At 47.7% G+C, this 22,051-nt stretch overlaps 1 protein-coding gene across 16 annotated transcripts in view; it reads left to right on the forward strand.

The window, feature by feature from the left end:
* CACNA1D (calcium voltage-gated channel subunit alpha1 D) overlaps positions 1-22,051 on the forward strand; it is a 923,074-nt gene that overhangs the window by 898,369 nt on the left and 2,654 nt on the right. For all 16 annotated transcript variants that reach the window (XM_063940810.1, XM_063940825.1, XM_063940809.1 and 13 more), the window contains one exon: positions 11,233-11,550. In XM_063940810.1, coding sequence (XP_063796880.1) covers positions 11,233-11,550 — 318 coding nt within the window. The remainder of the gene's footprint in view (positions 1-11,232; positions 11,551-22,051) is intronic.

Here is a 22,051-nt window from a genome sequence, read left to right on the forward strand (position 1 = left end):
GCCGGACGGCTCGGTGAGACCAATTTTAAATCTAAAATCCTTGAACACTTACATAAAGAGGTTCAAATTCAAGATGGAGTCACTCAGAGCAGTGATAGCAAACCTGGAAGAAGGGGACTATATGGTGTCTCTGGACATCAAAGATGCTTATCTCCACGTCCCAATCTACCCTTCTCACCAAGGGTACTTCAGGTTTGTAGTACAAAACTGTCATTATCAGTTTCAGACGCTGCCGTTTGGGTTGTCCACGGCACCTCGGGTCTTTACCAAGGTAATGGCCGAAATGATGATTCTTCTTTGAAGAAAAGGCGTTTTAATTATCCCTTACTTGGACGATCTCCTGATAAGGGCAAGGTCCAGGGAACAGTTAGAAGTCGGAGTAGCACTATCTCAGTTAGTGTTACGTCAGCACGGGTGGATTCTAAATATTCCAAAATCGCAGCTGATTCCAACAACACGTCTCCTGTTCCTAGGAATGATTCTGGACACAGTCCAGAAAAAGGTGTTTCTCCCAGAGGAGAAGGCCAGGGAGTTATCCGAGCTAGTCAGGAATCTCCTAAAACCAGGCCAGGTGTCAGTGCATCAGTGCACGAGGGTCCTGGGAAAAATGGTGGCTTCTAACGAAGCGATTCCATTCGGAAGATTCCATGCAAGAACGTTTCAGTGGGATCTTCTGGACAAATGGTCCGGATCGCATCTTCAGATGCATCAGCGGATAACCCTGTCGCCAAGGACAAGGGTGTCTCTTCTGTGGTGGCTGCAGAGTGCTCATCTACTAGAGGGCCGCAGATTCGGCATTCAGGATTGGATCCTGGTGACCACGGATGCCAGCCTGAGAGGCTGGGGAGCAGTCACACAGGGACGAAATTTCCAGGGCTTGTGGTCAAGCATGGAAACATCTCTTCATATAAACATTCTGGAACTAAGGGCCATTTACAATGCCCTAAGTCAAGCAAAACCCCTGCTTCAGGGTCAGGCGGTATTGATCCAATCGGACAACATCACGTCAGTCGCCCACGTAAACAGACAGGGCGGCACGAGAAGCAGGAGGGCGATGGCAGAAGCTGCAAGGATTCTTCGCTGGGCGGAGAATCATGTGATAGCACTGTCAGCAGTGTTCATTCCGGGAGTGGACAACTGGGAAGCGGACTTCCTCAGCAGACACGACCTTCACCCGGGGGAGTGGGGACTTCATCCAGAAGTCTTCCAAGAGATGGTAAACCGTTGGGAAAAACCAAAGGTGGACATGATGGCGTCCCGTCTCAACAAAAAACTAGACAGATATTGCGCCAGGTCAAGGGACCCTCAGGCAATAGCGGTGGACGCTCTGGTAACACCATGGGTGTACCAGTCAGTGTATGTGTTCCCTCCTCTGCCTCTCATACCAAAAGTACTGAGAATCATAAAAAGGAGAGGAGTAAGAACTATACTCGTGGTTCCGGATTGGCCAAGAAGGACTTGGTACCCGGAACTTCAAGAGATGCTCACGGAGGAACCGTGGCCTCTACCTCTAAGAAAGGACCTGCTCCAGCAGGGGCCTTGTCTGTTCCAAGACTTACCGCGGCTGCGTTTGACGGCATGGCGGTTGAACGCCGGATCCTGAAGGAAAAAGGCATTCCAGAAGAAGTCATCCCTACCCTGATAAAGGCCAGGAAGGATGTAACCGCAAAACATTATCACCGCATTTGGCGAAAATATGTTGCGTGGTGTGAGGCCAAAGAGGCCCCTACAGAGGAATTTCAACTGGGTCGCTTCCTACATTTCCTGCAAACGGGACTGTCTATGGGCCTAAAATTAGGGTCCATTAAGGTTCAAATTTCGGCCCTGTCGATTTTCTTCCAAAAAGAACTGGCTTCAGTGCCTGAAGTCCAGACGTTTGTCAAAGGGGTACTGCATATACAGCCTCCTTTTGTGCCCCCGGTGGCACCTTGGGATCTCAATGTGGTTTTGGGGTTCCTAAAATCACATTGGTTTGAACCACTCACCACTGTGGAATTAAAATATCTCACATGGAAGGTGGTAATGCTGTTAGCCCTGGCTTCAGCCAGGCGTGTCTCAGAATTGGCGGCTTTATCTTATAAAAGCCCTTACCTGATTTTTCACACGGATAGGGTAGAATTGAGGACTCGTCCTCAATTTCTCCCAAAGGTGGTTTCAGCGTTTCACGTGAACCAGCCTATTGTGGTGCCTGCGGCTACTAGGGACTTGGAGGACTCCAAGTTACTGGACGTAGTCAGGGCCCTGAAAATATATATTTCCAGGACGGCTGGAGTCAGGAAATCTGACTCGCTGTTTATCCTGTATGCACCCAACAAGCTGGGTGCTCCTGCTTCTAAGCAGACGATTGCTCGTTGGATTTGTAGTACAATTCAGCTTGCACATTCTGTGGCAGGCCTGCCACAGCCAAAATCTGTAAAAGCCCATTCCACAAGGAAGGTGGGCTCATCTTGGGCGGCTGCCCGAGGGGTCTCGGCTTTACAACTTTGCCGAGCAGCTACTTGGTCAGGGGCAAACACGTTTGCTAAATTCTACAAATTTGATACCCTGGCTGAGGAGGACCTGGAGTTCTCTCATTCGGTGCTGCAGAGTCATCCGCACTCTCCCGCCCGTTTGGGAGCTTTGGTATAATCCCCATGGTCCTTACGGAGTCCCAGCATCCACTTAGGACGTTAGAGAAAATAAGAATTTACTTACCGATAATTCTATTTCTCATAGTCCGTAGTGGATGCTGGGCGCCCATCCCAAGTGCGGATTGTCTGCAATACTTGTATATAGTTATTGTTACAAAATTCGGGTTATTATTGTTGTGAGCCATCTTTTCAGAGGCTCCTTCGTTTATCATACTGTTAACTGGGTTCAGATCACAGGTTGTACGGTGTGATTGGTGTGGCTGGTATGAGTCTTACCCGGGATTCAAGATCCTTCCTTATTATGTACGCTCGTCCGGGCACAGTATCCTAACTGAGGCTTGGAGGAGGGTCATAGGGGGAGGAGCCAGTGCACACCAGCTAGTTCAAGCTTTTACTTTTGTGCCCAGTCTCCTGCGGAGCCGCTATTCCCCATGGTCCTTACGGAGTCCCAGCATCCACTACGGACTATGAGAAATAGAATTATCGGTAAGTAAATTCTTATTTTTTTGAATTAAGCAGAAAAGTCCTGCACTCCACTTAAGCTTTTGCATGTACAGTACCTGGGTGCCCTCCCTGGAATTGTCAATTGCAAACATTCTCCTGTACCTATGGGAGGGTGTAGTATGGTATGCCGGCGGTCGAGCTCCCGGCGACCAGCATACCGGCGCCGGGAGCCCGACCGCCGGCATACCGACAGTGTGGCGAGCGCAAATGAGCCCCTTGCGGGCACGGTGGTGCGCTACGCGCGCCACGCTATTTTATTCTCCCTCCAGGGGGGTCGTGGACCCCCACGAGGGAGAATAAGTGTCGGTATGCCGGCTGTCGGGATTCCGGCACCGGTATACTGAGCGCCGGGATCCCGACAGCCGGCATACTGAAGACCACGCCTATGGGAGGCACTCCATGGAGTTCAAAGGAGTATACAGTATCTATCACGATCTCCCTAATTATAACCCGGCCTTTACCCTAATACCTTAACCCAAACTGATAAACCAACCCTAATATCCTATCCCTGATACTCTAACCCCATCCCCCAAACTAACCCTAATACCCTAACTGAAAGTATGAAACCACTAAAACAACCCTATAACCTATCCGTAATATCCTAACCCAATCCAGTTAACTAACACTAATATCCTTACCCCTAACCTATCCCGTATACTCTGAGTCCTAACCATAAAGGGCAGACTGGATAGGCCATATGGCTCTTATCTGAGGAAAATATTCTTTGGTGTGGCTCTAAAGGCCCATACACATTAGACGATGTCGCTCTCTGAGTGACGTCGTCTAATGTTTCCCCTCCCGGGCCGGTCGGCGGCCGACTGTACACACTGAGCGTTATGACCGCTCATATTGCTGAGTAACGTCATGCCTCCGCCAGCCCGTGGACGACAGTCCAGATCCTGCATGCATGCCCTACCGACAGCGACGATCGTCGCCGACCCGTGGGGCCGCGCATTGGTCGTCGCTGGCGGCATACACACTTGCCGATAAACTGAGTGACGTCGTTCAGGGAGGGGGAAAATGAGCGACGTCGCTCATGTTATCGGCAAGTGTGTATGGACCTTAAGTCACAGTTATCAGTTGTCAATAGCTAGCACAGTTGTTGCTGTGGAATTTGTAAGATGCCACCTCCGCACTTTTTAACATTTCAGCTGAGGGGCTGGCTACTGGGGGAACGATGGGAATGGGGGGGGGGGGGCAGAAGTTTTGCCTAGGGTGCTGAGGAACCTTGCACCGGCCCTGACTGTTACACCCTAAGGTTACGCTTACATGTAATGTCTGCTAAACAGGGTGGTCGCTCTATGGCTGATCCTGCACCATGCAGTGCTGACGCCACGGATTACTCGGAGGAAAACATAGTAGCTGAGGGTTCAGGTACTGAGGGTTCTATACCCCATGGTCAGTGTGCAGCAACGGGGACAAATTAAGGCCCACCTTGGGCTGCTTTCTCTACTAGACTTGCGCCCCCTTTGGGACCTCCTGTGCCATTACAGCCACATATTGGCCCTCATTCCGAGTTGTTCGCTCGGTAAAAATCTTCGCATCGCAGCGATTTTCCGCTTAATGCGCATGCGCAATGTCCGCACTGCGACTGCGCCAAGTAAATTTGCTATGCAGTTAGGATTTTTACTCACGGCTTTTTCATCGTTCTGGCGATCGTAATGTGATTGACAGGAAATGGGTGTTACTGGGCGGAAACAGGCCGTTTTATGGGCGTGTGGGGAAAAAACGCTACCGTTTCCGGAAAAAACGCAGGAGTGGCCGGAGAAACGGAGGAGTGTCTGGCCGAACGCTGGGTGTGTTTGTGACGTCAAACCAGGAACGACAAGCAGTGAAATGATCGCAGATGCCGAGTAAGTCTGGAGCTACTCAGAAACTGCTACGAGGTGTGTAATCGCAATATTGCGAATACATCGTTCGCAATTTTAAGATGCTAAGATTCACTCCCAGTAGGCGGCGGCTTAGCATGAGCAAATCTGCTAAAATCCGCTTGCGAGCGAACAACTCGGAATGAGGGCCATTGTCCCTACAGTTAATCAGCCATGGGCAGATACTCTGTCTTCTCAGTTACAGCAATTAAATCAGTCTCTGGCTAAGCAAAATCCTGACTTTCGCCCGTCTAAGACCAAGGGGTCATCTAAACGGGCCATTACTTCCTCACAATCCACACGTTTCGGATACCTTCACCGATGAAGAGGGCGCTTACACTGATACAGATGCTTCTGATGGGGAATCTCTGACACAAGTGGATGTTCCTGACCTCTTGGAGGCTATCAGGCTGATTTTTCAAATCGATAATGACGAAGAGCCTCCTCTACCTCTAAGAAACCAGATAAGTTTAAACGTCAGAAGGTTACTAAATTAGTTTTACCTCATTCTGACCACTTGGTTGACATTCGTCAGGAATCCTGGGAAAATCCAGGAAAGAAATTTGCTCTGTCTTAAAAGATGCTAGCTCGTTATCCTCTCATTGCAGAGTTGGATAAAAATTGGGAAACACCTCCGCCAGTGGATTCACAAGTCACACGTCTGGTGGTGTCCTCTGCTCTGCCTGTCACTACCGTCACTTCACTGAAGGAACCGACGGATAAGCATGTGGAGGGTGCTTGAAGTCCATTTACACTCTTGCTGGAGCTGTACATAGACCCACTATTGCGGCCTAGTGGGCTGCTAAGGCTATAGAGGCCTGGGTTCAGGAAGTTGAAACTGAACTACTGTCTAATTTTTCTGATAATGCTAGACAGTGTCTTTCATACATTATTACAGCCTCTCATTATATTCAGGAGGCGCCATCTGATTCAGGTATCCTGGCGGCCAAAGTGTCTACTACGTCTATTCTGGCTTGCCGGATCCTCTGGTTGCGGTCCTGGTCCGTAGATCTGGACTCTACAAAGACCTTGGAGGTGATCCCTTTTAAGGGAAACATTCTCTTTGGGGAAGATCTCAACAAGATTGTTGCTGACTGCATGTCTGCCTAGTACCTTTCCTTCGGTTCCGAAGGCTAAGAGTACTTCCTTTCTCTTACGTCCTAGAGGATGCTGGGGTCCACATTAGTACCATGGGGTATAGACTGGTCCACCAGGAGCCATTGGCACTTTAAGAGTTTGAGAGTGTGGCTTGTTCCTCCCTCTATGCCCCTCCTACCAGACTCAGTTTAGAAAATGTGCCCGGAGGAGCCGGTCACAGCTAGGGCAGCTCTACAGAGCATTCTTAGTAAAAGTTTATTTTAGACTTTTTTTATTTTAAAGGGAGGCTGCTGGCAACAGCCTCCCTGCAGCGAGGGACTAAGGGGGAGGAGCAGTGTCCGCCCAACGGGGTCTGAGCCACTGTCTCCGCTGACTGGGCACTGAGTTCCAGAGGGGTCTGATCGTTCTCCGCCACAGGGGACCGCTCGCCCCAGCAGCAAGCCGCCAACCCCTTACAGAGCTGAAGAAGTGGTGAGTGAGACACCGACCCCCCCCCCCCCCTTCCCTCAGCAAGCGGGGGGCCGGTGTGAAGATGGCGGCAGCGGGGAGGGAGCGCAGTATTAACTGCGCTCTTGGGAAGGCTCAGCGGCACATGGTGCGGTGCTGTGAGGGGCGCCCTGGGCCAGCGCTTACACCCCACACTGGTCCAGAAGCCTGTCGGGGTCCTCGGATCTCGGCCAGCACTAATTCCTCAGGCCAGTATAATCCATGAAGAGTGGGAAGAACGCGCCATTAAGGGGGCGGAGCTTCTCCTCAGAGCAGACCCAGCAGCCTTTCAGCACCATTTCCTGCCTGCACAGCGCTGAGAGGAAGAACAGGTCCCTCCACAGCAACTCCAGCTATCTGTACACGGTACCAGGGGGTTGTAGAAGGGAGGGGAGGCTGTAATACCACTGTATGTCCTATTAAGGTGCACATTCAGCGCTGACAAGGGGTCTCCCTTTGCTAAAAGCGCTGTGTGTGGGTTAGCTCCAATCTCTGTGTCTCTCTTGCCATTCTTGGGGGGGAAACTCTGTCTGCCCTCACGTGTGTGTGTGGAGTGTTTGGTGGTCTCCTTTAGCTATGTCCAGGGACACTGTGTCATATGCTGCAGAGGATTTGTCCTCCCAGGATGATCCCATTCCATGTAATCAGGATAGCACTGGTTTAGCACAGATATAAAATGACCTCAAATCTCTCCTCTTTTGTCAAAGCCATCTTCAGTTACCTGCACCAAAAAAAGTGTTGTAACTTTTGAACCATAACTGCTAGTTTAAATCTGTTTGCAGCAATACATTTTCAGCAAATTCTGATGTTGTTTGACATGTTACATGACCCCCTTTCCATTTGAAAAAACTGGCTTAGATTCGAGATTGCCGATTTTCAAGATGGCGTTCATGTTCGGTACATACCCTAAAAGATAGCCCATCTCACCCATGCCTTACTGGAGTATTCAGTTTTCCCATTTCCTGCACAGTTTTTGAAACAAAAGGGTGTACTGCGACTTTTGAATCACCCTGTATAGGTGACTGTGCTAAGGATACCACATCAAGGTACCGTAGAGGAATCCTCTATAGCAGGGCTGTAGGATGTAACAGAAGAGGATGAACCCAGCCTCGTGCAAAGTTGAATGTTAATTGTAAATTGCATCTTTTTTTTCCCCACGCAACTTGCTTTTCTTTTAAATGAGCATGTGCATCCATTCATGATACACATCTATTGTCCTAGTGAGTAGGCTGCATTTACAACTTACTACTCCTTGCGCCAAGAGTTGGAGTACAGAAAAAGGTATGGCGAAACGCGTTGCTTTCCAAGATGGCCACCAAACAGACATGAATACTCCCATTTGGAGCTGGATGACTTGTGAATACTCCACCCCTGGTGCAAGGTGCAAGCTGATGACATCCAAACATGTTTAAAACACCTCCTATCATATTACTGGCACATCTACTCCTGCTTGCAGAGGAGTGGGAACACATTTTCTACCTATACAGAGTTGGTCACATCTTATGTCTGTGGCCCAATCTGCATAGGTGGTGAAATGCATTTTTTCTCCCAGGCACAGTGTACATTTTGCTTAAGGCCAGTACTTACTGGCCGATGTGGGAGAGATGTGTGCTGAGCGAACCGCTCAGCACACATCTCTCCCGCCGCCCAGCACAGCGCGATGTGTGCTGAGGGTGTGGGGGAGACGGGGGGGCTGCTCATCTCACCCAGCGGGTGAAACGAGTGACCCGCTAGATTGGCCTGCATGCAGGCCAATCAGGCACCAGCGATAGCGATGCGCGGGGCTGCGCATCGCTATCGCTGTAGGGGGTACACACGGAGCGATCAGTCTTAAAATCTAAGCAATCTAGTCAGATTGCTTAGATTTTAAGCAGCGATCGCTCCGTGAGTACCCCCCTTTAGACACAAAGGGGGCAATTCAATTGTTTTTACCTGTGGCTACTACTAGTGGCCGCAAAACGGAGCAATTCAATTGTTGCACTGTTTAGATGTTCAGTATCACAGGGATGACATTTCTTGTTGCAGTCCCCTGAGGTGCTAGAAGAAATGTGTGTTAAGTCGGCACTTTGGGCATCCAAATGGGAGTTTGGATGCCCAAAGCAGGGAGTTTAGATAGGTTTAGCAGTTTTACGCGGCTAAACCCTGTCTGTTTGGGTGCGACACGCGCGATGTGCATGGGGGTTCCGGTATGAATGGTCGCCCATATTATGGTGAACAGTCATTAGGTCGACCACTATTGGTCGACATTGGCATGGTCGACATGGACAAATGGTCAACACGTGAAATGGTCGACACGTAAAAGGTCGAAACATAAAAAGGTCGACATGAGGTGTTTTACTTTTTTGGGTGTCAATTTCTGCGTAAAGTGACGGGGAACCCCAATTAGTGCACCGTGTCCCCTCGCATGGCTTGCTTCGCTTGCCATGCTTCGGGCTTCAGGTTACCGTTCCCAATCGTAGTCCACGTGGATCGTAAAGTATGGAAAAGTTCCACAAAATAATTTTTTTTAAAAAAAACTCACGTCGACCTTTCATGTGTCGTCCATTTTCATGTGTCGCCCATATCAATGTCAACCAATAGTGGTCGACCTAATGACTGTCGACCATCCAAACGGATACCGTGCATGGGCACCTAAACATCAATTGAATTGTGACAAATGTTTGGGCGTCTAAACAGTCCCATTTAGACATTAAGCCCAAAACAACTGAATTGGCCCCAAAGTGCCTTCCGTTCTGCATAAGGCTTCGCATGTATACCATGCATGTTTCCAGATCTCCTAGTTGGTGTACAGGTGTAGTCCTTACTGGGTGACTCATTTTCAGTGTTGCACAGGTGGCATTCATTATTTCAATAGTGATATTGAGGAGAAAACCTGTATTGCTAGGGTCCCTCCCTGAGGACTGTTATAGAACACTGGTGTATTCTGTAGATTGAGTGATGTAGTAACCAAATTCAGTCACTGCTGCTTACTGCTGTATATTGACAAGTGGTGTAACGTAATCCATAGTCATACTGCAACAAGTCAATACAATGTGAGTTGTAGTACTAGTGTTTGGCCAGGAATGTTGTAGCAATATACAAGCTGGAAAAAAATCCAGAACAAATTGAGAAAATCCCTAATGTATTACAAAGCAGGAGAGAGCTGTTTGGGCAATATAACCTGTCAGCAGCTAACACTGTAAATGGCGGTGTTTGGAACAGTGAACATCGCTATCAGGTAACTGGGAAAAACAATTGTGCAGCAGAGATGTCACAGACATAAGTCAGATTCCAGGCAGGAAACAGAATAGTCGACCTTACAAGTACTGTAGGATTCTGATTCCCGGGATCAGACAGCATACAGTACATCTCAGAACAGGAGCACAGAAATGCCTGACCAGCAAGAACTGTCTGTAACAGGTGGCTGTATAAGGCAGCCCGCACCAGTAACCATCAGGTAAGAGCCTCGGGAATTATGACATTGTATGAGATGTGACTGCAATTACTTTAAGGCAACACACAGATATGCCAGCAAAACTGCACCAGTTTAAAACCCCCAGAATACTTGTTCAGAGAACAGCACTCACCTGCGGTGGCATTGCATTCAGTGGCGCTGATTTGTTGACGTTTTGAATATGCCGGTGTCTATGCTGTATAGATTTAAAGAGCAACGTGATGTACGTTTAATAACTCCTGTGTATACATGTAAACACCAAAGCTGCACAGCATTCTTCCTATCCTGTCATTTAGAGAATTCAGACATGAACTGCAACACCCTGAAAACTAGAGCTTGTGCGAATGTCTTCACAGTCTCCTACAGACAGAAATGTTCTGTTACCACTGCAGATTGATGGAGCTATAATTGCATTAAGCCAGTGGTGCCAATAGGGGGCTGCGGACAGCATCGGGTGACGCTATCTGATGGAGTGACACCAGAATAGTAGAGCTGTTAAGGGACACAGTTGTTGCAGCAAGTTTAGCTGGCATACTATGCTTTATGATTTTAGCTTTTTGTCCTTTTTTCAGAATTATTCGAAAATGAGCTGTTTTTGATGGAGATGAAGAAGAAATATTTTTTTTTCCTTTTAAAAAAGCTGTTGTAGAAATACAAGCTGAAAATAAAAAAATAGTGTACCTTACCTTAATATTGTGTATACTGTATAACAATTTTATTTTCAGAATTGAGTTGTCCTTTGAAATTCATGTACATCTATTTTATATTTGTATTAGTGAGGCAAGAGGACGACCTGCATCATTTGACTGAACTTTTTCTTTATTGTCTGAACAGCTCTGGTTCCTCATACCTGTGAAAAGCATTCCAAAATGGGCGGGATCACTTATGGGATATAGCTGGGAATAATTGGATGGGTAACATCACCAGCGGTTCCCCATTGGACCATTTGTATGCTGTTAACTGTAGATATGGAACCTGATGTTCAATACAGATTCCATTTCAGTTCTTTACTCAGCAAGTCCTGGAGAATGATTAACCATTATTATGCTAGAATGACATATATGCATATTTAAGAAGACTATAGATTAAGCTGGATGTCCCTTTTAAGCAATCAATACAAAGGATTCAATTTCCAATGGATTTTTTTTTTTTTTTTTTGCTCTTTAACAGAACATTGCTGTATAAATCATTCAGAAATTGTTCTCCCATGCAGATTATGGCGGTGGCCGGTCTGGATTCCAGCAAAGCTCAGAAAAATTCTCCGTGTCGCTCCACGCGATCCTGGGCCACTCCCCCAGCAACTCCCAACAGGGACCGCTCTTCATTCTACACCCCTCTCATCCGCGTAGACCGTGCTGAGTCCAGGGAGCAGATGAATGGCAGTTTACCGTCCTTGCAGAGAAGCTCATGGTACACAGACGATACTGATAGTTCATATAGGACATTTACACAATCCAACCTGACTGTACCCAGTGACTTCAGGAACAAACACAGCGACAAGCAGAGGAGTGCAGACAGCCTTGTGGAAGCTGTAAGTAGCCTAGATATATAGGGGATAATGTATATTGTACCCTCTATGACCAAACTGTATAGGTTTGGGGTTTTGGAATCTGCACTGGACCGGATTGTAAGTAATGTCAAATAATTTTTATATCATAAGGGTATGAATAGTAATCAACATAAGGCTACCAACTTTGCCTATTGGGCTTTTGAGGTAGAACTGGGTTGGCGGTGCTCCCGGACATTAGTTCAGAGCAAACTCTTGTAGGGTGTTTTTTGCACAGAAGGCAAAAAAAGGGACTGTTTTATTGTCTCTCTGGGGCACACTTTATGTAAATCAATTGCTGATAGGGTTATAATATGGAGTACACTTTGAGTGTGAATATAAAACTTAACTTTTATTAATAAAGACAGATGAAAAAAAGAGAATACATATATGTAGATTTCGTTGTGTAAATCCATAACAATAGCTTAAAATAATATTAAATAACAATGTAACAAAATGTAACTCACTTTTTATGGGGTGGGTGGCAGAAAGTTTATCTGTCCACCCACGATATCATAAGTGAGTATTGATATTAGACGTTCGTCAAAGTGAAAATTTGAAATCCCTTGTTTGCTCGATCAGCTTATGGATTGTTATACATAAGAGCATTCATAGGAGAGAAGCAAGGGGTCGTTTCGAAAGAGACCGTAGTTGGAAAAGCCGTATCCCTTGCTTCTCTCCTATGAATGCTCTTATGTATAACAATCCATAAGCTGATCGAGCAAACAAGGGATTTCAAATTTTCACTTTGACGAACGTCTAATATCAATACTCACTTATGATATCGTGGGTGGACAGATAAACTTTCTGCCACCCACCCCATAAAAAGTGAGTTACATTTTGTTACATTGTTATTTAATATTATTTTAAGCTATTGTTGTGGATTTACACAACGAAATCTACATATATATATTCTCTTTTCTCTGACGTCCTAGTGGATGCTGGGGACTCCGTAAGGACCATGGGGAATAGCGGCTCCGCAGGAGACTGGGCACAAAAGTAAAGCTTTAGAACTACCTGGTGTGCACTGGCTCCTCCCCCTATGACCCTCCTCCAAGCCTCAGTTAGATTTTTGTGCCCGAACGAGAAGGGTGCACACTAGGTGGCTCTCCTGAGCTGCTTAGTGAAAAGTTTAGTTTTAGGTTTTTTATGTTCAGTGAGACCTGCTGGCAACAGGCTCACTGCATCGAGGGACTAAGGGGAGAAGAAGCGAACTCACCTGCGTGCAGAGTGGATTGGGCTTCTTAGGTTACTGGACATTAGCTCCAGAGGGACCGATCACAGGCCCAGCCATGGATAGGTCCCAGAGCCGCGCCGCCGGCCCCCTTACAGAGCCAGAAGACAGAAGAGGTCCGGAAAATCGGCGGCAGAAGACGTCCTGTCTTCAACAAGGTAGCGCACAGCACTGCAGCTGTGCGCCATTGCTCTCAGCACACTTCACACTCCGGTCACTGAGGGTGCAGGGCGCTGGGGGGGGGGCGCCCTGAGACGCAATAAAAACACCTTGGATGGCAAAAAATGCATCACATATAGCTCCTGGGCTATATGGATGAATTTAACCCCTGCCAGAATACACAGAAAAACGGGAGATAGGCTCCGCCCCCTTCTCGGCGGCCTTATCTCCTCAGCACACTGGCGCCATTTTCCCTCACAGCTCCGTTGGAGGGAAGCTCCCTGGTTCTCCCCTGCAGTCACTACACTACAGAAAGGGTTAAAAAAGAGAGGGGGGCACTAATTACGCGCAGTATTAAAAATACAGCAGCTATAAGGGGAAAAACACTTATATAAGGTTATCCCTGTATATATATATATATAGCGCTCTGGTGTGTGCTGGCAAACTCTCCCTCTGTCTCCCCAAAGGGCTAGTGGGGTACTGTCCTCTATCAGAGCATTCCCTGTGTGTGTGCTGTGTGTCGGTACGTTTGTGTCGACATGTATGAGGAGAAAAATGATGTGGAGACGGAGCAGATTGCCTGTAATAGTGATGTCACCCCCTAGGGGGTCGACACCTGAGTGGATGAACTGTTGGAAGGAATTACGTGACAGTGTCAGCTCTGTATAAAAGACAGTGGTTGACATGAGACAGCCGGCTACTCAGCTTGTGCCTGTCCAGACGTCTCATAGGCCGTCAGGGGCTCTAAAGCGCCCGTTACCTCAGATGGCAGATATAGACGCCGACACGGATACTGACTCCAGTGTCGACGGTGAAGAGACAAATGTGACTTCCAGTAGGGCCACACGTTACATGATTGAGGCAATGAAAAATGTTTTACACATTTCTGATAATACGAGTACCACCAAAAAGGGGTATTATGTTCGGTGAGGAAAAACTACCTGTAGTTTTCCTGAATCTGAGAAATTAAATGAGGTGTGTGATGATGCGTGGGTTTCCCCCGATAACAACTGATAATTTCTAAAATGTTATTGGCATTATATCCTTTCCCGCCAGAGGTTAGGGTGCGTTGGGAAACACCCCCTAGGGTGGATAAAGCGCTCACACGCTTGTAAGAACAAGGGCTCTACCCTCTCCTGAGATGGCCGCCCTTAAGGATCCTGCTGATAGAAAGCAGGAGGGTATCCTAAAATGTATTTACACACATACTGGTGTTATACTGCGACCAGCAATCGCCTCAGCCAGGATGTGCAGTGCTGGGTTGGCGTGGTCGGATTCCCTGACTGAAAATATTGATACCCTAGATAGGGACAGTATATTATTGCCTATAGAGCATTTAAAAGATGCATAAGAAGACGCCGTATTATCAGGCGCAGTCTTTTCGTGGGCAAGCGGGCAAAAGGTTCCTCATTTCTGCCCCGTGACAGAGGGAGAGGAAAAAGGCTGCAGAAATCAGCCAGTTCCCAGGAACAGAAGCCCTCTCCCGCCTCTGCCAAGCCCTCAGTATGACGCTGGGGCTTTACAAGCAGAATCAGGCACGGTGGGGGCCCGTCTCAATGAATTTCAGCGCGCAGTGGGCTCACTCGCAAGTAGACCCCTGGATCCTTCAGGTGATATCTCAGGGGTACAAATTGGAATTCGAGACGTCTCCCCCTCGCCGTTTCCTAAAGTCGGCTTTACCGATGTCTCCTTCTGACAGGGAGGCAGTTTTGGAAGCCATTCACAAGCTGTATTCCCAGCAGGTGATAATCAAGGTACCCCTCCTGCAACAGGGAACGGGGTATTATTCCACACTGTTGTGGTACCGAAGCCGGACGGCTCGGTGAGACCGATTCTAAATCTAAAATCTTGAACACTTACATACGGAGGTTCAAATTCAAGATTGAGTCACTCAGAGCAGTGATTGCGAACCTGGAAGAAGGGGACTACATGATGTCTCGGGACATCAAGGATGCTTACCTTCATGTCCCAATTTACCCTTCTCACCAAGGGTACCTCAGGTTTATGGTACAGAACTGTCACTATCAGTTTCAGACGCTGCCGTATGGATGGTCCACGGCACCCTGGGTCTTTACCAAGGTAATGGCCGAAATGATGATACTCCTTCGAAGGAAGGGAATTTTAGTTATCCCTTACTTGGACGATTCCCTGATAAGGGTAAGATCCAGGGAACAGTTGGAGGTCGGTGTAGCACTATCTCAGGTAGTGTTGCGGCAGCACGATTGGATTCTCAATATTCCAAAATCGCAGCTGATTCCGACGACTCGTCTTCTGTTCCTAGGGATGATCCTGGACACAGTCCAGAAAAAGGTGTTTCTCCCGGAGGAGAAAGTCATGGAGTTATCCGAGCTAGTCGGGAACCTCCTATAACCGAGCCAAGTCTCAGTACATCAATGAAATGGTTCTGGGAAAAATGGTGGCTTCCTACGAAGCAATCCCATTCGGCAGATTCCACGCAAGAACTTTCCAGTGGGACCTGCTGGACAAATGGTCCGGGTCGCATCTTCAGATGCATCAGCGGATAACCCTGTCACCAAGCACAAGGGTGTCTCTCCTGTGGTGGTTGCAGAGTGCTCATCTTCTAGAAGGCCGCACATTCAGGACTGGGTCCTGGTGACCACGGATGCCAGCCTGCGAGGCTGGGGAGCAGTCACACAGGGAAGGAATTTCCAGAGCTTATGGTCAAGCCTGGAGACATCACTTCACATAAATATCCTGAAGCTAAGGGCCATTTACAATGCTCTAAGCTCAGCAAGACCTCTGCTTCAAGGTCACCCGGAGTTGATCCATTCGGACAGCATCACGGCAGTCACCCACGTAAACAGACAGGGTGACACAAGAAGCAGGAGGGCAATGGCAGAAGCTGCAAGGATTCTTCGCTGGGCGGAAAATCATGTGATAGCACTGTCAGCAGTATTCATTCCGGGAGTGGACAACTGGGAAGCAGACTTCCTCAGCAGACACGACCTCCACCCGGGAGAGTGGGGACTTCACCCAGAAGTCTTCCACATGATTATAAACCGTTGGGAAAAACTCGACAGGTATTGCGCCAGGTCAAGGGACCCTCAGGCAATAGCTGTAGACGCTCTGGTAACACAGTGGGTGTACCAGTCAGTGTATGTGTTCCCTCCTCTGCCTCTCATACCCAAGGTACTGAGAATTATAAGATGGAGAGGAGTAAGCACTATATTCGTGGCTCCGGATTGGCCAAGAAGGACTTGGTAACCGGAACTTCAAGAGATGCTCACGGAGGATCCGTGGCCTCTACCTCTAAGAAGGGACCTGCTCCAGCAAGGACCCTGTCTGTTCCAAGACTTACCGCGGCTGCGTTTGACGGCATGGCGGTTGAACGCCGGATCCTGAAGGAGAAAGGCATTCCGGATGAAGTCATTCCTATCCTGATCAAAGCCAGGAAAGATATAACCGCAAAACATTATCACCGCATTTGGCGAAAATATGCTGCGTGGTGCGAGGCCAGAAAGGCCCCGACGGAGGAATTTTCAACTAGGTCGATTCCTACATTTCCTGCAAACAGGAGTGTCTATGGGCCTGAAATGGGGGTCCATTAAGGTTCAAATTTCGGCCCTGTCAATTTTCTTCCAAAAAGAACTAGCTTCAGTCCCTGAAGTTCAGACGTTTGTGAAAGGGGTACTGTATATACAGCCTCCTTTTGTGCCTCCAGTGGCACCTTGGGATCTAAATGTAGTTTTTGGGTTCCAAAAGTCACATTGGTTTGAACCACTTAAATATGTGGAGTTAAAATATCTCACATGGAAAGTGGTCATGCTGTTGGCCCTGGCCTGGGCCAGGTACGTGTCAGAATTGGCGGCTTTATCCTGTAAAAGCCCTCATCTGATTTTCCATTCGGACAGGGCGGAATTGAGGACTTGTCCTCAGTTTCTCCCTGAGGTGGTTTTCAGCGTTTCACCTGAATCAACCTATTGTGGTGCCTGCGGCTACTAGGGACTTGGAGGACTCCAAGTTGCTAGACGTTGTCAGAGCCCTGGAAATATAGGTTTCCAGGACGGCTGGAGTCAGAAAATCTGACTCGTTGTTTATTCTGTATGCACCCAACAAGCTGGGTGCTCCTGCTTCTAAGCAGACTATTGCTCGTTGGATTTGTAGTACAATTCAGCTTGCACATTCTGTGGCAGGCCTGCCACAGCCAAAATCTGTAAAAGCCCATTCCACAAGGAAGGTGGGCTCATCTTGGGCGGCTGCCCGAGGGGTCTCGGCTTTACAACTTTGCCGAGCAGCTACTTGGTCAGGAGCAAATACGTTTGTAAAATTCTACAAATTTGATACCCTGGCTGAGGAGGACCTGGAGTTCTCTCATTTGGTGCTGCAGAGTCATCCGCACTCTCCCGCCCGTTTGGGAGCTTTGGTATAATCCCCATGGTCCTTACGGAGTCCCCAGCATCCACTAGGACGTTAGAGAAAATAAGAATTTACTTACCGATAATTCTATTTCTCGTAGTCCGTAGTGGATGCTGGGCGCCCATCCCAAGTGCGGATTGTCTGCAATACTGGTACATAGTTATTGTTACCAAAAAATCGGGTTATTGCTGTAGTGAGCCATCTTTTCTAGAGGCTCCTCTGTTATCATGCTGTTAACTGGGTTTAGATCACAAGTTATATGGTGTGATTGGTGTGGCTGGTATGAGTCTTACCCGGGATTCAAAAATCCTTCCTTATTGTGTACGCTCGTCCGGGCACAGTATCCTAACTGAGGCTTGGAGGAGGGTCATAGGGGGAGGAGCCAGTGCACACCAGGTAGTTCTAAAGCTTTACTTTTGTGCCCAGTCTCCTGCGGAGCCGCTATTCCCCATGGTCCTTACGGAGTCCCCAGCATCCACTACGGACTACGAGAAATAGAATTATCGGTAAGTAAATTCTTATTTTTTCATCTGTCTTTATTAATAAAAGTTAAGTTTTATATTCACACTCAAAGTGTACTCCATATTATAACCCTATCAGCAATTGATTTACATAAAGTGTGCCCCAGAGAGACAATAAAACAGTCCCTTTTTTTGCCTTCTGTGCAAAAAACACCCTACAAACTGTATAGGTGTCTGACATATCGAGGTGACGTTTAACGTTTTTATACTCTAAATAGTACAGAACACATCATCCCATATAAAATATGTCTAAACGGCAGAGGAGGGTCTGAATAACACGCTGTGCATGTGTAGTTGGGGAAACTGCTCTCCCCAGTTGTGTCATATAGTTCCTTCTGTAAGTGCGTTGTCATGGAAGACTTGTGTTATGGTAATGCTATACTGCAGTAGAGCATGTGCTGATTCGAGGTGGATGCTAATACGATGGGCACAGCGTTTCTGGTCTATGTACAGATCTGGTCCTGCAATGTTGATTGCAGTGCCCCAAAACCCGCAGCATGATTGACATGTTGCTGGCGTTTGGGGTGGCGACGGGGTGCATTCCAGGAATGGGGGGGTGAAGGGGGAAAGCCCCATTTTCTGGGCACACCAAAGCTAGTTGCTGCTTTTTTTTTTTTTGGATGCAAGGACCCGGCAGCGTAGCTTTGCCAGACATCCTGAGTAACCAGAGGGTTAATCAGATGTCCTAAGGCTTGGCACTAATCGAATTGGCGGATCAGAGAAGCCGGCGACGGGCCTCATTTTACACAAGACGCCGCCTGCGGGTTTTGCATATTTTCGCACAGCTGCTGCATACAAAGATGCAGCTGCAGCGCCATTAGCATCCGCTTCTGATCAGCTCCAGGGTGCACTATGTTAAGGAAGAGAGGAAGAAGATACATTCTGATGGTTGTTCTCTGCGTCTGCGTAATTGCAGTTCTCAATAATAATAATGCTAAGCAAGATGAGTAGTTTCCCAGTAGCTGTAGGGATAACAGGTAGAATCATTCTGAAATCACTGACTAGTATGTTACACAAACCTATCTGGGTTTCTTGTTGTCTAGAACAGTTATAGTCACCCTGGTACATGTGTGGTTCTGTGGTTAGTCTCGCAGTCTTGTGAGTGGAAGGATCGATGGGAAGTAGAGATGTGCAGTAAGATAAATGGCTCAGGAGGCACTGGCTAGTACAAGAGCCATATTTACACTCAATATATGAGCCAAAGGGTTCATGCGGGCATTATACACAGGTGCAGCAGTACATACTGGTGGAAATTTGGTAAGGTATGATCAGAGATGTATGGAATTAGTAGGCACTGCCTCCCCTGCCTTAGATGTTTTACGCCAGAGTTTTGACTATAAAAATTATTAAAATAATACAAAGAAGATATTTATAATATATTCTTTTTTTTTTTTTTTTATATATAATTTATATAGTCAAAACTCTGGCTTATGGTTTGTATGACAGGAAAGGCTTTGCCTCAGCTCACCGCACGTTATTCACAGCCACGCTCAGCAGACCTCTCATTGGCCCTAGCACTCACAGCCAGGTTCTCGGGACATCTCATTGGTCCTAGCACTAACAGCCACTCTCTGCGGAACATCCTATCACTCACAGCCGCGCTCTGCGAACATCTAATTGGTCCTAGCACTCACCGCCACGTTCAGCAGACATCTCCTTGGTCCTGGTCCTAGCAATCACAGCCACGTTCAGCAGACATCTCATTGGTCCTAGCACTCACCGCCACGTTCAGCAGACATCTCCTTGGTCCTAGCTCTCACAGTGTCATTGGTCCTAGCACTCACAGCCATGTTCTGCAGACATCTCTTTGGTCCTAGCACTCACCGTCGCGCTCAGCAGACATCTCATTTGTCCTATTATTCACAGCCATTCTCAGCAGATATCTCAGTGGCCCTAGCACTCACAGCCACGCTCTGCGGACACCTCATTGGTCCTAGCACTCACAGCCACGCTCTGCGGACACCTCATTGGTCCTAGCACTCACAGCCACGCTCTGCGGACACCTCATTGGTCCTAGCACTCACAGCCACGCTCTGAGGACACCTCATTGGTCCTAGCACTCACCACCACCTTCTGCAGACATCTCATTATTCCTAGCACTCGCAGCCACGCACAGCAGATATCTCAGTGGCCATAGCACTCACAGCCACGCTCTGTGGACATCTCATTGGTCCTAGCACTCATAGCCATGCTCCTGTGGACATCTTATTGGTCCTAGCACTCACAGCCACGCTCTGAGGACACCTCATTGGTCCTAGCACTCACCACCACCTTCTGCAGACATCTCATTATTCCTAGCACTCACAGCCACGCTCAGCAGATATCTAATTGGTCCTAGCACTCACAGCCACGCTCAGCAGATATCTCATTGGTCCTAGCACTCACAGCCACGCTCTGTGGACATCTCATTGGTCCTAGCACTCATAGCCATGCTCCTGTGGACATCTTATTGGTCCTAGCACTCACAGCCACGCTCTGAGGACACCTCATTAGTCCTAGCACTCACCACCACCTTCTGCAGACATCTCATTATTCCTAGCACTCACAGCCACGCTCAGCAGATATCTAATTGGTCCTAGCACTCACAGCCACGCTCAGCAGATATCTCATTGGTCCTAGCACTCACAGCCACGCTCTGTGGACATCTCATTGGTCCTAGCACTCACCACCACCTTCTGCAGACATCTCATCATTCCTAGCACTCACAGCCACGCTCAGCAGATATCTCATTGGTCCTAGCACTCACAGCTGCACTCTGCACATTTGAAAGTGGTGAACAAAAATGCTTTCCACATTATGTGGTACAGTAGTGCAGCTGTAATGCAACCTAACACCTGAAATCATAGGGCGTGTTACATAGCAACAAATGCTGCTCATCAGCAAATGATTTACTTCTCTGTCACCTCTAATTCCAGACAGAAAAGTCCAGAGATTTGGCACCGTGTATTGGCACAGAACACACTCAGGGCTGCGTTTAGAAGTGGTAGAAAATGCAGCTAAAGGATTTATATTTGCACCTGAATGTACCGTGGTGCGATGCCAGTGGGCAAATTCAAATGCTTTTTTGCATGCAGACAATATACAGCGTGATTTTGCATATATTGCAGTGATATTTACTGTAGATTGGAACTAGGACATGCCCTCCCATCTCTGACAATGTCTACAGATCATTAACTTACCCTGCTGTGAAATGCAATAGGGTGCTCAAAGGTCCATAATAGCATATTCTCCTAAGTGTATGTGAATCCCTCCGTCTGATATCACACACTGCACTTGCCTTCTTCTCTGAGCCGTGTCGGTCACAAGCATGTCTGTGTGAGTGCAGCATAAGTATAAAGGCTCTGCATGATGCTGTACATGGCACATGGCATTGCACACCTCATCCTGGCACCGTTAGCACCTCCAGAGCTGTTTAGCTGGTCTGCCACACAAGGCTTCCCAGTACAGATCAGTTGTACCATTGATGCCAAGAATGTCTTATTGGATGACTGCACTTGGCTTTCTGAATTGCCAAATCAAATACACGCGTTAGGTTATCCCTTTCCTGAATATTTTCCTCACCACCAGTATTTGTTCAGTCTAGCAATGGGTTAATTACTGTTGCAGGAATCCATACTTTGTGTGCTGCCTCATTATAAAGGACAGATAACACGCATGTGCAGCCAACTTCCATGACAAACTGACATCAGTCCATATGCACGGTCTCCGAGCTTAGAGGTACCAGAAAACAGCATGGCTCCTGGGTAGCACTAGGTCATCTTATTTGCTGGGCTGTCAGGAGCGTCCTATGTTATGCTCATCTGGTTTTTTAAATAAATAGTTTGGTTCAGTTATTTTAATGAACAGGTGTCTTTATTTGACTGTATCAGACAGTGCAGAATTCTTCAGAGTTATGTCAGGTCACTAGCATGGACACATGTATGTGTGAGGTTTTAGATGCTGGTTATGTGACTACTTAGTACTACTGGTCTTAAAGGGGTTTTTCATTTAAAAAATACATTTTGCTAAATCTCGTCCCTGTGTTTGTACTTTTGACCTGACCCCCACAACTCACTATATATAGCAGGGTCCCCAATGCTAATCTATACAAGTGACCCCTGCTGATTGCCCGTAGTGCTGCTCCTTCCTCTCCATACTGTATCTGGGAGATCTGCCATGGCGGATGTCCCCAGCTATAGAGGAGCGCTGAGAGTGA

Source organism: Pseudophryne corroboree, chromosome 9 (assembly GCF_028390025.1).
Source record: "Pseudophryne corroboree isolate aPseCor3 chromosome 9, aPseCor3.hap2, whole genome shotgun sequence".
Classification (NCBI taxonomy): Eukaryota; Metazoa; Chordata; class Amphibia; order Anura; family Myobatrachidae; genus Pseudophryne; species Pseudophryne corroboree.